The sequence below is a fragment of the Podarcis erhardii genome, assembly GCF_964252035.2.
Source record: "Podarcis erhardii genome assembly, chromosome: 18".
NCBI lineage: Eukaryota > Metazoa > Chordata > Lepidosauria > Squamata > Lacertidae > Podarcis > Podarcis erhardii.
This window is the reverse complement of record NC_138516.1, coordinates 9669566-9686699: the sequence shown is the minus strand read 5'-3', so window position 1 is coordinate 9686699 and position 17134 is coordinate 9669566. Positions and strand designations below refer to the sequence as shown.

General features: G+C 49.5%; 1 protein-coding gene across 1 annotated transcript; it reads left to right on the top strand.

The window, feature by feature from the left end:
• The first annotated feature begins 5394 nt into the window (after nucleotides 1-5394).
• On the top strand, nucleotides 5395-16821 carry GIPC3 (GIPC PDZ domain containing family member 3). Its single transcript, XM_081846369.1, has 6 exons — nucleotides 5395-6234; nucleotides 9329-9514; nucleotides 11288-11468; nucleotides 12953-13065; nucleotides 13953-14034; nucleotides 16092-16821. Exons 1-6 carry the CDS (start codon nucleotides 5926-5928, stop codon nucleotides 16241-16243), a joined length of 1023 nt encoding a protein of 340 aa, XP_081702495.1. The 5' UTR covers nucleotides 5395-5925; the 3' UTR covers nucleotides 16244-16821.
• Nucleotides 16822-17134: the final 313 nt, after the last annotated feature.

The following is a 17134-nucleotide window of genomic DNA, read 5'->3' as shown; positions in this document are numbered from 1 at the left end:
CGTTGGAGGGGATGGAATAGGACGTCCCCATTTTCACGGGAGAAACGTTGGAGGGGATGGAATAGGACGTCCCCATTTTCACGGGAGAAACGTTGGAGGGGATGGAATAGGACGTCCCTATTTTCACGGGAGAAACGTTGGAGGGGATGGAATAGGACGTCCCTATTTTCAGGGGAGAAACGTTGGAGGGGATGGAATAGGACGTCCCTATTTTCAGGGGAGAAACGTTGGGGGGGATGAAATAGGACGTCCCTCTTTTCAGGGGAGAAACGTTGGGGGGGGATGGAATAGGACGTCCCTATTTTCAGGGGAGAAACGTTGGGGGGGATGGAATAGGACGTCCCTATTTTCAGGGGAGAAACGTTGGGGGGGATGGAATAGGACGTCCCTATTTTCACGGGAGAAACGTTGGAGGGGATGGAATAGGACGTCCCTATTTTCACGGGAGAAACGTTGGAGGAAATGAAATAGGACGTCCCTATTTTCAGGGGAGAAACGTTGGAGGGGATGGAATAGGACGTCCCTATTTTCAGGGGAGAAACATTGGAGGGGATGGAATAGGACGTCCCTATTTTCACGGGAGAAACGTTGGAGGAAATGAAATAGGACGTCCCTATTTTCAGGGGAGAAACGTTGGAGGGGATGGAATAGGACGTCCCTATTTTCAGGGGAGAAACGTTGGAGGGGATGGAATAGGACGTCCCTATTTTCACGGGAGAAACGTTGGAGGGGATGGAATAGGACGTCCCTATTTTCACGGGAGAAACGTTGGAGGGGATGGAATAGGACGTCCCTATTTTCAGGGGAGAAACGTTGGAGGGGATGAAATAGGACGTCCCTGTTTTCACGGGAGGAACGTTGGAGGGTCTGAAATCATGTGACCCCCGATCCAAGGAGGTAAGTAACTACGCAACCTTTAGAAAACATCTGATGGCAGCCCTGGATTGCAAAGTTTTTAATATATATATATATTGGAAGCCACCCATAGTGGCTGGGGCAACCCAGTCAGATAGGCAGGATATATAAATCATAAAACAACAAGAACAATGGAAGAGGACATCCCTATTTTCACCGGAGAAAAGTTGGAGGGCCTGTAGTTATAAAACCCGCCCCCCTCCCCAGCCAAGGAGATACCTAAGTAACACTTCTCCAACGAAAATAGAGACGTCCTATTCAACAACAACAACAATAATAATGGGAAAGTCGCTATTTTCGTCGGGTAAATGTTGGGAGGGTACAGAAGGGCGCCTACAGAGATGGAGGGAGATCACCCTTAGCTCGTTCCGGAATATCTCCTTAAAATTAATTAAAGCAGGGACCAGAGACCCCCCCCACCCCCCCCAGCCAGGGGAATTGCAATAGGGGAGGGGGCAAAGAGAGAGGGGGGGGGTAAAGAGACAGGCAGGCACCATTGCATTCGCATTAATCCACTTGGAAAAAGTAAACAGAGCCCCCACCCCCTTTCTGCAATGTTTTTCCTTCCCAGCCTCCCCCCTCCCTTAAAAAAAAACAAAAAAAAATTAGCTATAGGGCCGAGGGTCGGGTTGGGGGGGCAGAGAGACAGGCAGGCACCATTGCATTCGCATTAATCCACTTGGGAAAAGTAAACAGAGCCCCCACCCCCTTTCTGCAATATTTTTCCTTCCCAGCCTCCCCCCTCCCTTAAAAAACAAACAAAAAATCATTGGATTATTTTTTATAAATCTAAAAAATAAAAATAAAAATCCTAGATCTCCCTCTCTTGCAGATCCCCAGATCTGCCCCCTCCCCGACCCAGCCGCCCGCATTAATAACATCAATAAAAATAAAAATATTAAATAGAAACCTGCAAAAAGTTTCCCCAGTCTTTCATCCGCAGAAGCGCCGCCCCTTTCTCAGCTGGGTCCTTATGCAAATGACCGCCCTCTCCCCGGGCGCGGATTGGACGGGACTCGCCGCCGCCGCGCTCCTGATTGGCTCGCTCGCGTTCCATCGCTTCCCCCGCCCCTGCCCCGCCCCTACCCGCCATCGCTTTTCCTTCCAGCGGCGGCCGCGCGGAATGGAACGCATCACGGCTCGGAGGCGGCGCGGATTGGCCGAGGGCGGAACCAATCGGAGAGCGTGTCTTGAGTCGAATTGTATCAATGGAGGAGGAACTTCAAAGGGAGATGCGAACGTTCTGTGCGGGTCCATTTCCTTTTAATTGGCGGTCATTTTCACTTATTATTTCTATTATTTTAACGATTTTGAGTTTTGTACATTTCAATGACTTGACAATCATTTTAACCCCTTTTTCTGCGATTCCTTAATTAAAAAAAAATCTGCATATTCCAAATTAACTTAATTTGCTCTTTTATTCATCTGCTTTCAATATATGCTCTTGCAAATATATACTCCCTGCAAAGTTGAATAACTGTACACATCATTTTCATTTTTTTTAAAAAAATCCATTTTATTTATACTTTTCAAGTTTATGCATTTTGCAAGCTTTATACATTTCAATAATTTTACAGTCATTTCGACATTTCAGAACTCGACTTCCTTCCCCCTCTTTCTGCGGTTCCTTAAATTTGTTTTTAATATCTCCTGCATATCCAAATTAACTTAATCTGCTCATTTATTCATTCCTTTATTTGTGATTTTCAGTTTCGTACATTTCAATGATTTTACAATCATTTTAACCCCTCTTTCTGCAGTTTCTTAAATTTATTTATTTTTATTTATTCTGCATATCCCAAATTAACTTAATTCGCTCTTTTACTCATCTGCTTTCCTCAGGGACACAGAAAGTACTTCCCTTCAGTTTTTACTCCATAGAATCCTGCCCCTTTCACTTCCATAAAAGCCAAGTTTGTAGTCCATAGTACCGCTTTTTTTCACCCGGCCAGAACTCGCTGGAACTCAGTTTCGGCATCTCTCAGGTGGTCACCATTGCCATTATAAAAGAAAAGCTGTTTTTAATTTTTATCTGTGTGAACATTTTTTTAAATTTTTTATATGTGTTGTTTTAAATGAGACTACCTTGGCTGTGGGGACGCGGGTGGCGCTGTGGGTTAAACCACAGAGCCTGGGGCTTGCCGATCAGAAGGTCGGCGGTTCGAATCCCCGCAATGACGGGGTGAGCTCCCATTGCTCGGTCCCTGCTCCTGCCAACCTAGCAGTTCGAAAGCACGTCAAAGTGCAAGTAGATAAATAGGTACCACTCTGGTGGGAAGGTAAACGGCGTTTCCGTGCGCTGCTCTGGTTCGCCAGAAGCGGCTTAGTCCTGCTGGCCACATGACCCGGAAGCTGGACGCCGGCTCCCTCGGCCAGTAAAGCGAGATGAGCGCCGCAACCCCAGAGTCGTCCACAACTGGACCTAATGGTCAGGGGTCCCTTTACCTTTATCTTGGCTGTGAGCCCTGGAAGAGCTGCACCCTGGCTGGCAGGCCCTTTTCCCATCTGGCCTGGGAGAGTGGAATGCGAACTAACTCCAGCTACTAAAGCCGAAGCTATTGAACAGATTCTTGGGCTGGAGAGAGCCGTTGCTATTACAGTGGTACCTCGGGTTACATACGCTTCAGGTTACATACGCTTCAGGTTACAGACTCCACTAACCCAGAAATAGTACCTCGGGTTAAGAACTTTGCTTCAGGATGAGAACAGAAATCGTGCAGAGGCAGCGAGAGGCCCCATTAGCTAAAGTGGTGCTTCAGGTTAAGAACAGTTTCAGGTTAAGAGCGGACCTCTGGAATGAATTAAGTACTTAACCTGAGGTACCACTGTACTGATATTATTGTTGCATCTTTAGTTTTAGATCTTATGATTTACATGGAAACTGTTTCCGTTCGGTTGTGTACTTTTTGATTTGTTTTATTTATTGTTTACAACTTTTGTTATGTTTCTAATTATGTAAATCTTGTCATGTTGGAAGCCGCCTTGAGTGTAGCTTCAACTATGGAAAGGCGGCTTACAATTAAATTATACAGGTAGGTAGTCGTATTGGTCTGCCGTAGTCGAAACAAAATTTAAAAAATCCTTCCAGTAGCACCTTAGAGACCAACTAGACAGTATGTTAAAAAGCAGAAACATCACCTTGACAACAAAGGTCCGTATAGTTCAAGCTCTGGTTTTCCCAGCAGTGATGTATGGAAGTGAGAGCTGGACCATCAAGAAGGCTGATCGCCGAAGAATGGATGCCTTTGAATTCTGGTGCTGAAGGAGACTCTTGAGAGTCCCATGGACTGCAAGAAGATCCAACCTCTCCATTCGGAAGGAAATCAGCCCTGAGTGCTCACTGGAAGGACAGATCCTGAAGCTGAGGCTCCAAGACTTTGGCCATCTCATGAGAAGAGAAGACTTCCTGGAAAAGACCCTGATGTTGGGAAAGATGGAGGGCGGAAGGAGAAGGGGACGCCGGAGGACGAGATGGTGGGACAGTGTTCTCGAAGCTACCAGCATGAGTCTGACCAAACTGCGGGAGGCAGTGGAAGACAGGCGTGCTCTGGTCCAGGGGGTCACGAAGAGGCGGACGCGACTAAACGACTCAACAACAACAAGTTAGTTATTGGTATGACCTTTCGTGTGCATGCATACCAATATCTGAAGAAGTGTGCCTGCAAATAAAATGATGACGACGGTGATGATGACGATCAAAGGAGGTGTTCACGGGGAGTTCCTTCACCTCTTTATTCCCCCTAGAAAAACTTCCTTGTAAATCTCAGAATTGTTTGAAAGCATGGATATCTGGGACATGGAAGAACAGATCTCTGTGGAAAGTGAGCAAACCATGTAAGGCGTGTTATCAGGGCCAGATTTAGGTTTGATGAGGCCCTCAGCTCCTGAAGGTCATGGGGCCCTTTCTATGTCCAGCTGTCCTTTGTCAACAACAAATTGTCGCTGTTTTTTGTGTTGAATCTATGCTATATGGCAATTGATGGACCTAATAGGTATCAAAAGCCATTTGCCCATGTGGCCATGCAACCAGTCCATGCAGAATGTAGTCAGCCTATATATAGAAAGGAGCAAACCAGGGATATTTTAGGGAGCAGGCGAGCAGGCCGGGCCCATGACATACCAGGGGTCAGCAAACATTTTCAGCAGGTGGCAAGTCCACTGTCACTCAGACCTTGTTGGGAGCCAGACTATATTTTTGAGGGGGGAAATGGACAAATTCCTATGCCCCACAAATAACCCAGAGAGGCATTCTAAATAAAAGTGCACATTCTACTCATGTAAAAACACGCCGATTCCCCTACTGTCCGCAGGCCGGATTGAGAAGGCGATTGGGCCGGATCCGGCCCCCGGGCCTTAGTTTGCCTACCCATAACTTACACCACAGGAGCCTACCGAAACACAAAACACTGTTGCTGTATGTAGGTTTTCTTTCATTTGTTTTTTATCTTATATTTTGGAAATGTATATCCAGTTGTTTTTTCCGCTTTAATTTTTTCGGGGGGCCCTAAGAGAGTGGGGCCCTAAGCCATAGCATGTTTAGCTTAGATGTAAACCCGGCACTGCGCGGTGAGGCAGAGACATTATTTCCGAAATAAAATAATGAGCAACCCGGTCTCATGTGTTCCTCCGAAGGTATATCAGGAAAAAACATCTGCTGTCCCAAGAGAGGCTCGCAGCAGCAGCAGGTGGGGACAGGGGATAAACAGAACCAGGAATTATTTGCAAAGGACCGTACGCTGATGGCTGCAGGGTTCGGGTACCAGAGCCCTGCCACCCTTCCACCCCACAGCCGTGACCCCCTTCGGTTCAGACGTGGCACCCTTAGGGGCACAGCTTGCCTAACTGAATTCTGTGCTGGAAGGTTGGTGCGATTGGGTTTCCGGGCTCTGTGCCAAAGCCCAGCTCGCCTTACGTCTCTGCCATTCCACCTGGAGGCCAGGGGCATAAATAATTCAACCGGGGCGATCGTCTCCCGTTGTCCGGGTGAGGGGGGACGGAGGGGGGCCCCCAATGCTGCGTAGGGCCAAGCGACCAAGCCGGGAACGATACGCAGAACGGCAAGGAGGGACGCCAATGGAGAACGGTGTGTCCCGGGAAACCGGGGGCTCCCAGGCCTCGTCCTCTTCCTCCGAAGGGGGCCGGGGCACCCCTGGGCAGAGCGGGGGCACCCCGGCGCCCCGCCAGCCCCGCGTGAGACCCCGGCTCATCTTCCACACCCAGCTGGCCCACGGAAGCCCCACCGGGAAGATCGAAGGGTTCACCAACGTCAAGGAGTTGTACGCCAAAATCGCAGAGGTCTTCGACATCTCCCCCACAGAGGTGAGGCCCTTCTGGGTAGGAGAAATTCAGTTCGTAAGAAGAGACTCGCTCGCCCAACCGAACACCCTGTTCAATCCCCTCCAACGTTTCTCCTGTGAAAATAGGGACGTCCTATTCCATCCCCTCCAATGTTTCTCTTCTGAAAATAGGGACGTCCTATTCCATCCCCTCCAACGTTTCTCCCCTGAAAATAGGGATGTCCTATTCCATCCCCTCCAACGTTTCTCCCATGAAAATAGGGACGTCCGATTCCATGCCCTCCAACGTTTCTCCCCTGAAAATAGGGACGTCCTATTCCATCCCCTCCAACGTTTCTCCCTTGAAAATAGGGACATCCTATTCCATCCCCTCCAACGCTTCTCCCCTGAAAAAAAGGGACGTCCTATTCCATCCCCTCCAACGTTTCTCCCATAAAAATAGGGACATCCTATTCCATCCCCTCCAACGTTTCTCCCCTGAAAATAGGGACGTCCTATTCCATCCCCTCCAACGTTTCTCCCCTGAAAATAGGGACGTCCTATTCCATCCCCTCCAACATTTCTCCCCTGAAAATAGGGACGTCCTATTCCATCCCCTCCAACGTTTCTCCCCTGAAAAGAGGGACGTCCTATTCCATCCCCCCCAACGTTTCTCCCCTGAAAATAGGGACGTCCTATTCCATCCCCTCCAACGTTTCTCCCCTGAAAATAGGGACGTCCTATTCCATCCCTTCCAACGTTTCTCCCCTGAAAATAGGGACGTCCTATTCCATCCCCCCCAACGTTTCTCCCCTGAAAAGAGGGACGTCCTATTCCATCCCCTCCAACGTTTCTCCCCTGAAAATAGGGACGTCCTATTCCATCCCCTCCAACGTTTCTCCCCTGAAAATAGGGACGTCCTATTCCATCCCCTCCAACGTTTCTCCCCTGAAAAGAGGGACGTCCTATTCCATCCCCTCCAACGTTTCTCCCCTGAAAATAGGGACGTCCTATTCCATCCCCTCCAACGTTTCTCCCCTGAAAAGAGGGACGTCCTATTCCATCCCCTCCAACGTTTCTCCCCCGAAAATAGGGACGTCCTAAGGAAAAGCGGGACATTCTGGGATCAAATCAGAAACTGGGATGGCTTCTGTAAATCCAGGACTGTCCTTGGAAAATAGGGACATTTGGAGGGTCTGCTGTTCTCACATGGATAACCCAGTATCAGGATTCGAACACAAGAGCCCTCTTTCCTCCTGCAGCTTCTGGCAACTGATATTCGGAAGTCTTGCTGGCTCCCCTCAAGAATGGGCCTCTATTTTCACGGCAAGCCTTTCGCCCTCCATGCATTTATCCCATCCTCTTTTAAAGCCATCCAATTTGGTGGCCGTCCCTTGTCCCCTGTGGCAAGGAGTTCCCTAGATCAACTATGTGCTGCTTTCTTTTAACGGCCTGGAATCTTCTGACATTCGCCGGATGAACCCAAAGTTCTAGAGTCAGTAGAGAGGGAGAAAAGGCACGCTGCTTCTATGTCCAGCTGTCCTTTGTCAACAACAAATTGTCGCCGTTTTTTGTGTTGAAAATATGCTATATGGTAATTGATGGACCTAATACATATCAAAAGCCATTTGCCCATGTTGCCGTGCAACCAGTCCATGCAGAATGGAGGCACCCTATAAATAGGTAAAGGTAAAGGGACCCCTGACCATTAGGTCCAGTCGTGGCCGACTCTGGGGTTGCCGAGGGAGCCGGCGTACAGCTTCCGGGTCATGTGGCCAGCAGGACTAAGCCGCTTCTGGCGAACCAGAGCAGCGCACGGAAACGGCGTTTACCTTCCCGCCGGAGCGGTACCTATTTATCTACTTGCGCTTTAACATGCTTTCGACCTGCTAGGTGGGCAGGAGCAGGGACCGAGCAACGGGAGCTCACCCCGTGGCGGGGATTCAAACGGCCAACCTTCTGATCGGAAAGTCCTAGGCTCTGTGGTTTACCCCACAGCGCCACCTGTGTCCCTATATCTAGAAAGGAGCAAACCAGTGATATTTTAGGGAGCAGGCTAGCAGGCGGGGCCCATGACTCACACCATAGGAGCCTACACAACACAAAACACTGTTGCTGTATGTAGGCTTTATTTTACTTGTTTTTTATCTTATATTTTGGAAATGTCCATCAAGGTTTTTTTCCTCTTTAATTTTTTTTGGAGCCCCCAAGAGAGCAGGGCCCTAAGCTACAGCTTGTATTTTAAAAAAAGGTAAAGGACCCCTGACAGTTAAGTCCAGTCGTGGACGACTCTGGGGTTGCGGCGCTCATCTCGCTTTACAGGCCGAAGGAGCCGGTGTTTGTCCACAGATAGTTTTTCCAGCAGGACTAAACCGCTTCTGGCACATGATGGAAACCAGAGCACACGGAAATGCCGTTTACCTTCCCGCCACAGTGGTACCTATTTATCTACTCACGCTGGCATGCTTTCGAACTGCTAGGTTGGCAGGAGCAGGGACCGAGCAACAGGAGCTCACCCCATCGCGGGGATTCGAACGGCCAACCTTCTGATCGGCAAGCACAAGAGGCTCCATGGTTTAGACCACAGCGCCACCCGTGTCCCTACATAGCTTGTTTAGCTTATACGTAAATTCTTCACTGTGTGTAGGTTAAACCACAGAGCCTAGGACTTGCCGATCGGAAGGTCAGCGGTTCAAATCCCCACAATGGCGGGGTGAGCTCCCATTGCTCGGTCCCTGTTCCTGCCCACCTAGCAGTTCGAAAGCACCTCAAAGTGCAAGTAGATAAATAGGTACCGCTCCGGCAGGAAGGTAAACGGCGTTTCTGTGCGCTGCTCTGGTTCGCCAGAAGTGGCTTAGTCCTGCTGGCCGCATGACCCAGAAGCTGTACGCCGGCTCCCTCGGCCAGTAAAGCGAGATGAGCGCCGCAACCCCAGAGTCGGCCACGACTGGACCTAATGGTCAGGGGTCCCTTTACCTTTATCCTGAATCCTTTTTGCTTCTCTCTCTCTCTCTCGCTCTCCCTCCGCAAACCCCCTTTGTCTCCCTCACCTCTTTTTCGACATCCCCACCCCAACCCCTTGCTGGCCAACCCCACCGGGGAGAAAACCTTAAGCGTGGATCCGTTCTCTCCCCTAGATCCTTTTCTGCACCCTGAACACTCACAAGGTGGACATGCAAAAGCTTCTCGGAGGCCAGATCGGGCTGGAGGACTTCATCTTCGCCCACATCCGCGGCGAGACGAAAGAGGTGGAGGTGACGAAGACGGAGGATGCTCTGGGTCTCACCATCACAGATAACGGGGCCGGGTGTGCCTTCATCAAGGTCAGGATGAGGCCAGAGAAGGTCATGTCGGGAGATCTGAGTAGCTGAAAATGCAACTTTTCCTCCTTGCAAATTATTATTATTATTATTATTATTATTATTATTATTATTATAAAATCTATTTTATTTATTTATACTTTATGTACAGTGGTACCTTGGGTTAAGTACTTAATTCGTTCTGGAGGTCCGTTCTTAACCTGAAACTGTTCTTAACCTGAAGCACCACTTTAGCTAATGGGGCCTCCTGCTGCCGCCGCGCCGCCGGAGCATAATTTCTGTTCTCATCCTGAAGCAAAGTTTGATACGATACGATACGATATCTTTATTGTCATTGTCCCATGCAGAACAATGAAATTGAAAAACTACATAAAACTACATAAAAACTACATAAAACTACCACAAAACTACATAAAACTACCACAAAACTACATAAAACTACATAAAAACTACATAAAACATTCAAAAACCCCTAGGTTCTTAACCTAAAGAACTATTTCTGGGTTAGTGGAGTCTGTAACCTGAAGCGTATGTAACCCGAGGTACCACTGTATTATTATTAAATCCATTTTATTTATTTATACTTTATGTATTTATTTATACTTATCAAGTTTATTTATTTCACTCGTTTATGCATTTCACAGTGGTACCTTGGTTTTCAAACTTAAACCGGTCCGGAAGTCCGTTCCAAAACCAAAGCATTTCAAAACCGAGGCACGTAGAAAGGAATGAAAAACGAATTAATCCGTTCCAGACTCTTAAAAACAACCCTAAAACAGCCATCGAACATGATTTTACTATCTAACGAGACCGTCGATCCATAAAATGAAAGCGATAAACAATGTACTGCAGTCACACAATCCATCCATCAGTAGCTGAACTGGGTCCCACAGAGTCACAAAAACAAACCAAAAAGAGCCACAAAAACAAAATGCAAAATAAATAGCAAAAACAGACAGCGAAACACTCAGATTGGAAGCATAAAACTCAAAACGGAGCACGTTCGGCTTCCGAAAAAAGTTCGCAAACTTCCGGGTTTGCAGCATTTGGGTTCCAAGTTATTTGAGTACCAAGGCGTTTGAGAACCAAGGGACCACTGTACACATCGTTTTCAGGTAATTTATTTTTTTGAAGTTCGACAGACTGTGTCTCTTAAATAGGACGGCGTGCCAGAAATTTAGCTGATGGTGCATGCACTCCCTTAACCTTGTTGTTGTTCAGTCGTTTAGTTGTGTCCAACTCTTCGTGACCCCCTGGACCAGAGCACGCCAGTCCCTCCTGTCTTCCACTGCCTCCCGCAGTTTGGTCAAACACATGCTGGTCGCTTCAAGAACACTGTCCCACCATCTCGTCCTCCTTCTCCTTGTGCCCTCCATCTTTCCCCACATCAGGGTCTTTTCCAGGGACAGATGGGTAGCCGTGTTGGTCTGCCATAGTTTTCCAGGGAGTCTTCTCTTCTCATGAGGTGGCCAAAGTCTTGGAGCCTCAGCTTCAGGATCTGTCCTTCCAGTGAGCACTCAGGGCTGATTTCCTTCTGAATGGAGAGGTTTGGTCTTCTTGCAGTCCATGGGACTCTCAAGAGTCTCCTCCAGCACCAGAATTCAAAAGCATCCATTCTTCAGCAATCAGCCTTCTTTATGGTCCAGCTCTCACTTCCATACATCACTACTGGGAAAACCAGAGCTTGAACTATACAGACCTTTGTTGGCAAGGTGATGTCTCTGCTTTTTAAGATGCTGCCTAGGTTTGTCATTGCTTTTCTCCCTTAACCTACAGCGCATCAAAGAAGGCAGCATTATCAACCGCATCCCGGTCGTGTGCGTCGGAGACAGCATCGAGGCCATCAACGACCAAACCATCGTTGGGTGCCGCCACTACGAAGTTGCCAAGATGTTGCGTGAAATGCCGAAAGCCCAGCCCTTCACCCTGCGCCTCGTGGAGCCGAAAAGGGCCTTTGGTGAGTTGGGGGGGGAGCGGAAGACCCCCCTCGAGGGGGGCTGGGGAGAGGCAGTGGCCGGAGTGTGTGTGGATTTTGCACAGGGGTAGAAAGGGACGCGGGTGGCACTGTGGGTTAAACCACAGAGCCTAGGACTTGCCGATCAGAAGGTCGGCGGTTCGAATCCCCGCAATGACAGGGTGAGCTCCCGTTGCCCGGTCCCTGCTCCTGCCGACCTAGCAGTTCAAAAGCGCGTCAAGTGCAAGTAGATAAATAGGTATCGCTCCAGCGGGAAGGTAAACGGTGTTTCCGTGCGCTGCTCTGGTTCACCAGAAGCGGCTTAATCCTGCTGGCCACATGACCCGGAAGCTGTACACCGGCTCCCTCGGCCAATAAAGCGAGATGAGTGCTGCTACCCCAGAGTCGGCCACGACTGGACCTAATGGTCAGGGGTCCCTTTACCTTTACCTCAGCCTCCAGTGTACTTCGGAATGGATGGTCCTGAATGGGGCAACTGTGCCCCCGAAGGACCAGGTGCGCAGCCTGGGGGTCATTCTGGACTCACAGCTGTCCATGGAGGTACAGGTCAATTCTGTGTCCAGGGCAACTCCATCTGGTACGCAGGATGAGACCCTCTCTGCCCGCAGACAGTCTCGCCAGAGTGGTGCATGCTCTGGTTATCTCCCGCTTGGACTACTGCCATGCGCTCTCCGTGGGGCTACCTTTGAAGGTGACCCGGAAACTGCAATTAATCCAGAATGCAGCAGCTAGACTGGGGACTGGGAGCGGCCGCCGAGACCACATAACACTGGTCCTGAAAGACCTACGTTGTCTCCCAGTCTGTTTTCGAGCACAATTCAAAGTGTTGGTGCTGACCTTGAAAGCCCTAAATGGCCCAGTAGACCTGAAGGAGCATCTCCAGCCCGGACACCGGGGTCCATCTCCGAGGGTCTTCTGGCGGTTCCCTCCCTGCAAGAAGTGAGGTTACAGGGAACCAGGCAGAGGGCCTTCTTGATGGTGGCGCCCGCCCTGTGGAACGCCCTCCCAGCAGATGTCAGAGAAATAAGCAACCATCTGACATTTAGAAGACATCTGAAGGCAGCCCTGTTTAGGGAAGTTTTTACTGACTGCTGTTTTGTTGGGAGCCGCCCAGAGTGGCTGGGGAAACCCAGCCAGATAGGGAGGGTATAAATATATTATTATTATTATTACTATTACTATTACTATTATTATTATTATTATTATTATTATTAGCATCTCCAGGTTGGGCTCGGAAGGTGCCCTAGTCCGGAACCCCGGAAATCTGCTGCCAGGTGGGCTGAGAACCCCCAAAAGTTTCAAAGAGCGAGCCGGGGGCCGCGCAATATTCCTCAGCGATTTGCACACCCTGGATGCGAGTGTGTCGTGCAGCGTGCAAGTTAGACAGCAGCTGGCCAGAAAAGGAATTGAGTTTGTCAAAGCAACCTAACTTATCAAAGCGATGCCATCCTTTTTCCACTTCCTAGACATGATCAGCCAGAGAACACGAAGCAACAAAGTGCCCAGCGAGGGGAAAGTGGCCAGCGGAAAGGAGACACTGCGGCTACGAGCAAAGGGCAGCGCTACTTTGGAGGAGGCAGTGAGTCGGTCTGGGTCCCGGTTTTGGTCCGTGGTTCGTCCCAGCTTCGGAGGTGTCGAAACAGCTCCTTGCTAAGGCTGCAAGAGAGCTTAAGCATGCCTCTCCTTCTGTCCCAGCTCGTTGCCTACGCTTTGTATCCTGTAAAATCGCAGAATCGTAAATTGGGAATGGGCCCCAAGAGTCATCTAGTCCAAGAATCCCCAAACTCGGCCCTCCAGATGTTTCTCCCCTGAAAATAGGGACGTCCTATTCCATCCCCTCCAACGTTTCTCCCCTGAAAATAGGGACGTCCTATTCCATCCGCTCCAACGTTTCTCCCCTGAAAATAAGGGACGTCCTATTCCCCTCCAATGTTTCTCTGCTGAAAATAGGGATGTCCTATTCCATCACCTTCAACGCTTCTCCCCTGAAAATAGGGACGTCCTATTCCATCCCCTCCAACATTTCTCCCCTGAAAATAGGGACGTCCTATTCCATCCCCTCCAACGTTTCTCCCCTGAAAATAGGGACGTCCTATTCCATCCCCTCCAACGTTTCTCCCCTGAAAATAGGGACGTCCTATTCCATCCCCTCCAACGTTTCTCCCCTGAAAATAGGGATGTCCTATTTCATCCCCTCCAACATTTCTCCTGTGAAAATAGGAAAAGCAGGATATTCCGGGATCAAAACAGAAACCAGGATGGCTTCTGAATATCCCTGGAAAACAGGGACACTTGTAGGGTCTGCAAAAGGTCCACCCCATACGACACAACGCCCCCCCCCCTCGCAGCCCTCGCATTTCCCAACCCTTGTTTGATACCCGACATCTTCTGGGACTTTGCCCACCCATCCCAAACCACAGCCTGGGGGGCCACGAAGCTGACCTCTCCCCTTTCTCCTGCTTGCAGCCCAGCGAGCGTGAGGAGGAAGCTGCCGGGAAAGTCGACGACCTCCTGGAGAGTTATATGGGAATCCGAGACGTGGAACTGGGTGAGTGGAGAGGGGCAGGTCTCACGCCCTCTGTGACCCCCAGAGAGTCGGTCAGCCTGGGGGTGGGGGTGGGGGCACGATCCTGGGCTGGGTGGGGCAACGGACCCGGGAGAGAGCTGGGTTCAGATTATAGAATCATAGAATCATAGAGTTGGAAGAGACCCCAAGGGCCATCGAGTCCAACCCCCTGCCAAGCAGGAAACACCATCAGAGCACTCCTGACATATGGTTGTCAAGCCTCTGCTTAAAGACCTCCAAAGAAGGAGACTCCACCACACTCCTTGGCAGCAAATTCCACTGTCAAACAGCTCTTACTGTCAGGAAGTTCTTCCTAATGTTTAGGCGGAATCTTTTTTCTTGTAGTTTGGAACCATTGCTCCGTGTCCGCTTCTCTGGAGCAGCAGAAAACAACCTTTCTCCCTCCTCTATGTGACATCCTTTTATATATTTGAACATGGCTAAGATTCTGCCATGCAGCTTCAAAGCTCGCTGAGTGTGACCACAGCAGGGGCAGATTTAGGTTGGATGAGGCCCTCAGCTACTGACCAGCTGCAACGCAGAAATCCTAATACCCCAGAATGGTGTTATAAGGGGGGAAACTGCTCCTTTTCCCTTATAGGGTATTCCAGAGCCCGTCTAGAGTCCTTAAGTGGGTTCCCTATCGGTAGGAGAAAATAACAGAGGCCATCAGATGACACAAAAGGAAAGAGGAATGAGGAGGGGAGAGGAAACCGAGCGAGCTCAGGCTCCAAAACTCTTTCGCTTGTTGTTTCTGCAATCTCCAGATGTAATATGTGGTTATGCAATGTGAGAAACGTGAGGCTGGACCAGGCAGATCTTTCCTATGAGTTATTTAGGAAATAGAGGACATCTTTGCATGTTCTTGTTATAAGAAAAAAACTGCTCCCTTTCCCTTATGGGATATTCAAAAGCCCGTATAGAGTCCTCAAGTAGGTTCTCTATTGTTAGGAGAAAATAGCAGAGGCCAACCAGAGAATATTGAGAAGCAAAGCGGCTAGTAAGCCTGATCTTTATTAATCTGTTGCAACAGGGTCTCCTGCTCATCCCATGCAGGGAGGGAAGAGAGGAACCCCGAACATTGGTGCAAGACGTTTGAAATTGCCTCCCCTGTAGCTCAAGGTAAAGGCAAAGGGACCCCTGACCATTAGGTCCAGTCGTGGCCGACTCTGGGGTTGCGGCGCTCATCTCGCTTTACTGGCCGAGGGAGCCAGCGTACAGCTTCCAGGTCATGTGGCCAGCAGGACTAAGCCGCTTCTGGCGAACCAGAGCAGAGCACGGAAACGCTGTTTACTTTCCCGCCGGAGCGGTACCTATTTATCTACTTGCACTTTGACGTGCTTTCGAACTGCTAGGTTGGCAGGAGCAGGGACCGAGCAACGGGAGCTCACCCCGTCGCAGGGATTCGAACCACGACCTTCTGATCGGCAAGTCCTAGGCTCTGTGGTTTAACCCACAGCGCCACCCGTGTCAAGACCACCCCCCAAAACATCACAGAAAGAGGTGGTCCCCAGCAGAAATTGGAGTGTGTTGCATCTCTCCTGTCTGCCAAGATACCTGATCAATCATGCCTTATCAATCGCCTTTTCTGGGTAGCCTGGCCATTCCTTGGAGATGGTAAACAGCTCCTGAATCTCTTGGGCATATTGATAACTTTGCTCAGCTTAACAGATACTTGCCAGACTGTATTTGCACAGGGAGGTGGAAAACGGCGTTTCCGTGCGCTGCCCTGGTTCGCCAGAAGCGGCTCAGTCCTGCTGGCCACATGACCCGGAAGCTGTACGCCGGCTCCCTCGGCCAATAAAGCGAGATGAGCGTCGCAACCCCAGAGTCGGCCACGACTGGACCTAATGGTCAGGGGGTCCCTTTACCTTTCTATATGACCTTAGAATTCCTAGAACAAAAGAATCGTAGAGTCGGAAGGGGGACACCCCAGGGTCATCTAGCCTGACCCGCTGCAACGCAGGACTTTTAACGCCCCTGAATGGTAAATTTGGCAATGGGAAACTTCTCTGGTGCCCCCCTTTCATGTCTTGCAGCCTCGAGCATGGTGGAAATGGCCAAGGGGCGGCAGGGCTCCGAAGATTTCGCCCACGGCCTGGATCTCCTTCTGGGCGAATTTGCCTTCCCTGAGGAGTTTGTCGCTGAGGTCTGGAGAACTATCTGCGAGGCCAAGGGCAGCCCCAAATAGAGGCGAAGATCTTCTGTCTCTCCATCCTTATCTCTCTTCCGCTAGGCTTCCTGCGCCTCTTTTCCCGGCTGGTTTTTTTCAAGGTCTTTAGTTTCCATCCAGACACACAAACACGGACACCCACACTCGTTTTTCTCTTTATTTTTTTAAGAAAGGAAAGAAAAGCAGAATTAATCTCTCGTTGTTCGTTTTTTTAAAGAAGCGCCCATCTCATACCCTCTGATGAAAATAGGGACGTCCTATTCCATAATAATACAGTGGTACCTCGGGTTAAGTACTTAATTCGTTCCGAAGGTCTGTACTTAACCTGAAACTGTTCTTAACCTAAAGCACCACTTTCGCTAATGGGGCCTCCTGCCGCCGCCGCATGATTTCTCTTCTCATCCTGAAGCAAAGTTCTTAACCCGAGGTACTATTTCTGGGTTAGCGGAGTCTGTAACCTGAAGTGTATGTAACCCGAGGTACCACTGTAATACTAATAGTTTTATTATCTATACCCAGGCTGAGTTGCCCCAGCTACACTGGGCAACTTCCAGCATATATAAAAACATAATAAAACGTGAAACTTTTAAAATTTCCCTGTACAGGGCTGCTTTCAGATGTCTTCTAAAGGTTGTCAAGTTACTTATCTCCTTGGCTCAGGGTTGCATAATTCCATACCTTCCAATGTTTATCCATCAAAAATAGGGACGTCCTATTCCATCCCCTCCAACGTTTCTCCCCTGAAAATAGGGATGTCCTATTCCATCCCCTCCAACGTTTCTCCCCTGAAAAGAGGGACGTCCTATTCCATCCCCTCCAACGTTTCTCCCCTGAAAATAGGGACGTCCTATTCCATCCCCTCCAACGTTTCTCCCCTGAAAACAGGGACGTCCTATTCCATCCCCTCCA

Excerpts from the sequence above, each read along its gene's own strand:
- GIPC3 (XM_081846369.1), top strand. The coding sequence starts at position 5,926 with ATGCTGCGTAGGGCCAAGCGACCAAGCCGGGAACGATACGCAGAACGG. Across the intron at positions 9,515-11,287 it reads CCGGGTGTGCCTTCATCAAG|CGCATCAAAGAAGGCAGCAT; the intron begins GTCAGGATGAGG and ends CTTAACCTACAG. Across the intron at positions 11,469-12,952 it reads GGAGCCGAAAAGGGCCTTTG|ACATGATCAGCCAGAGAACA; the intron begins GTGAGTTGGGGG and ends TCCACTTCCTAG.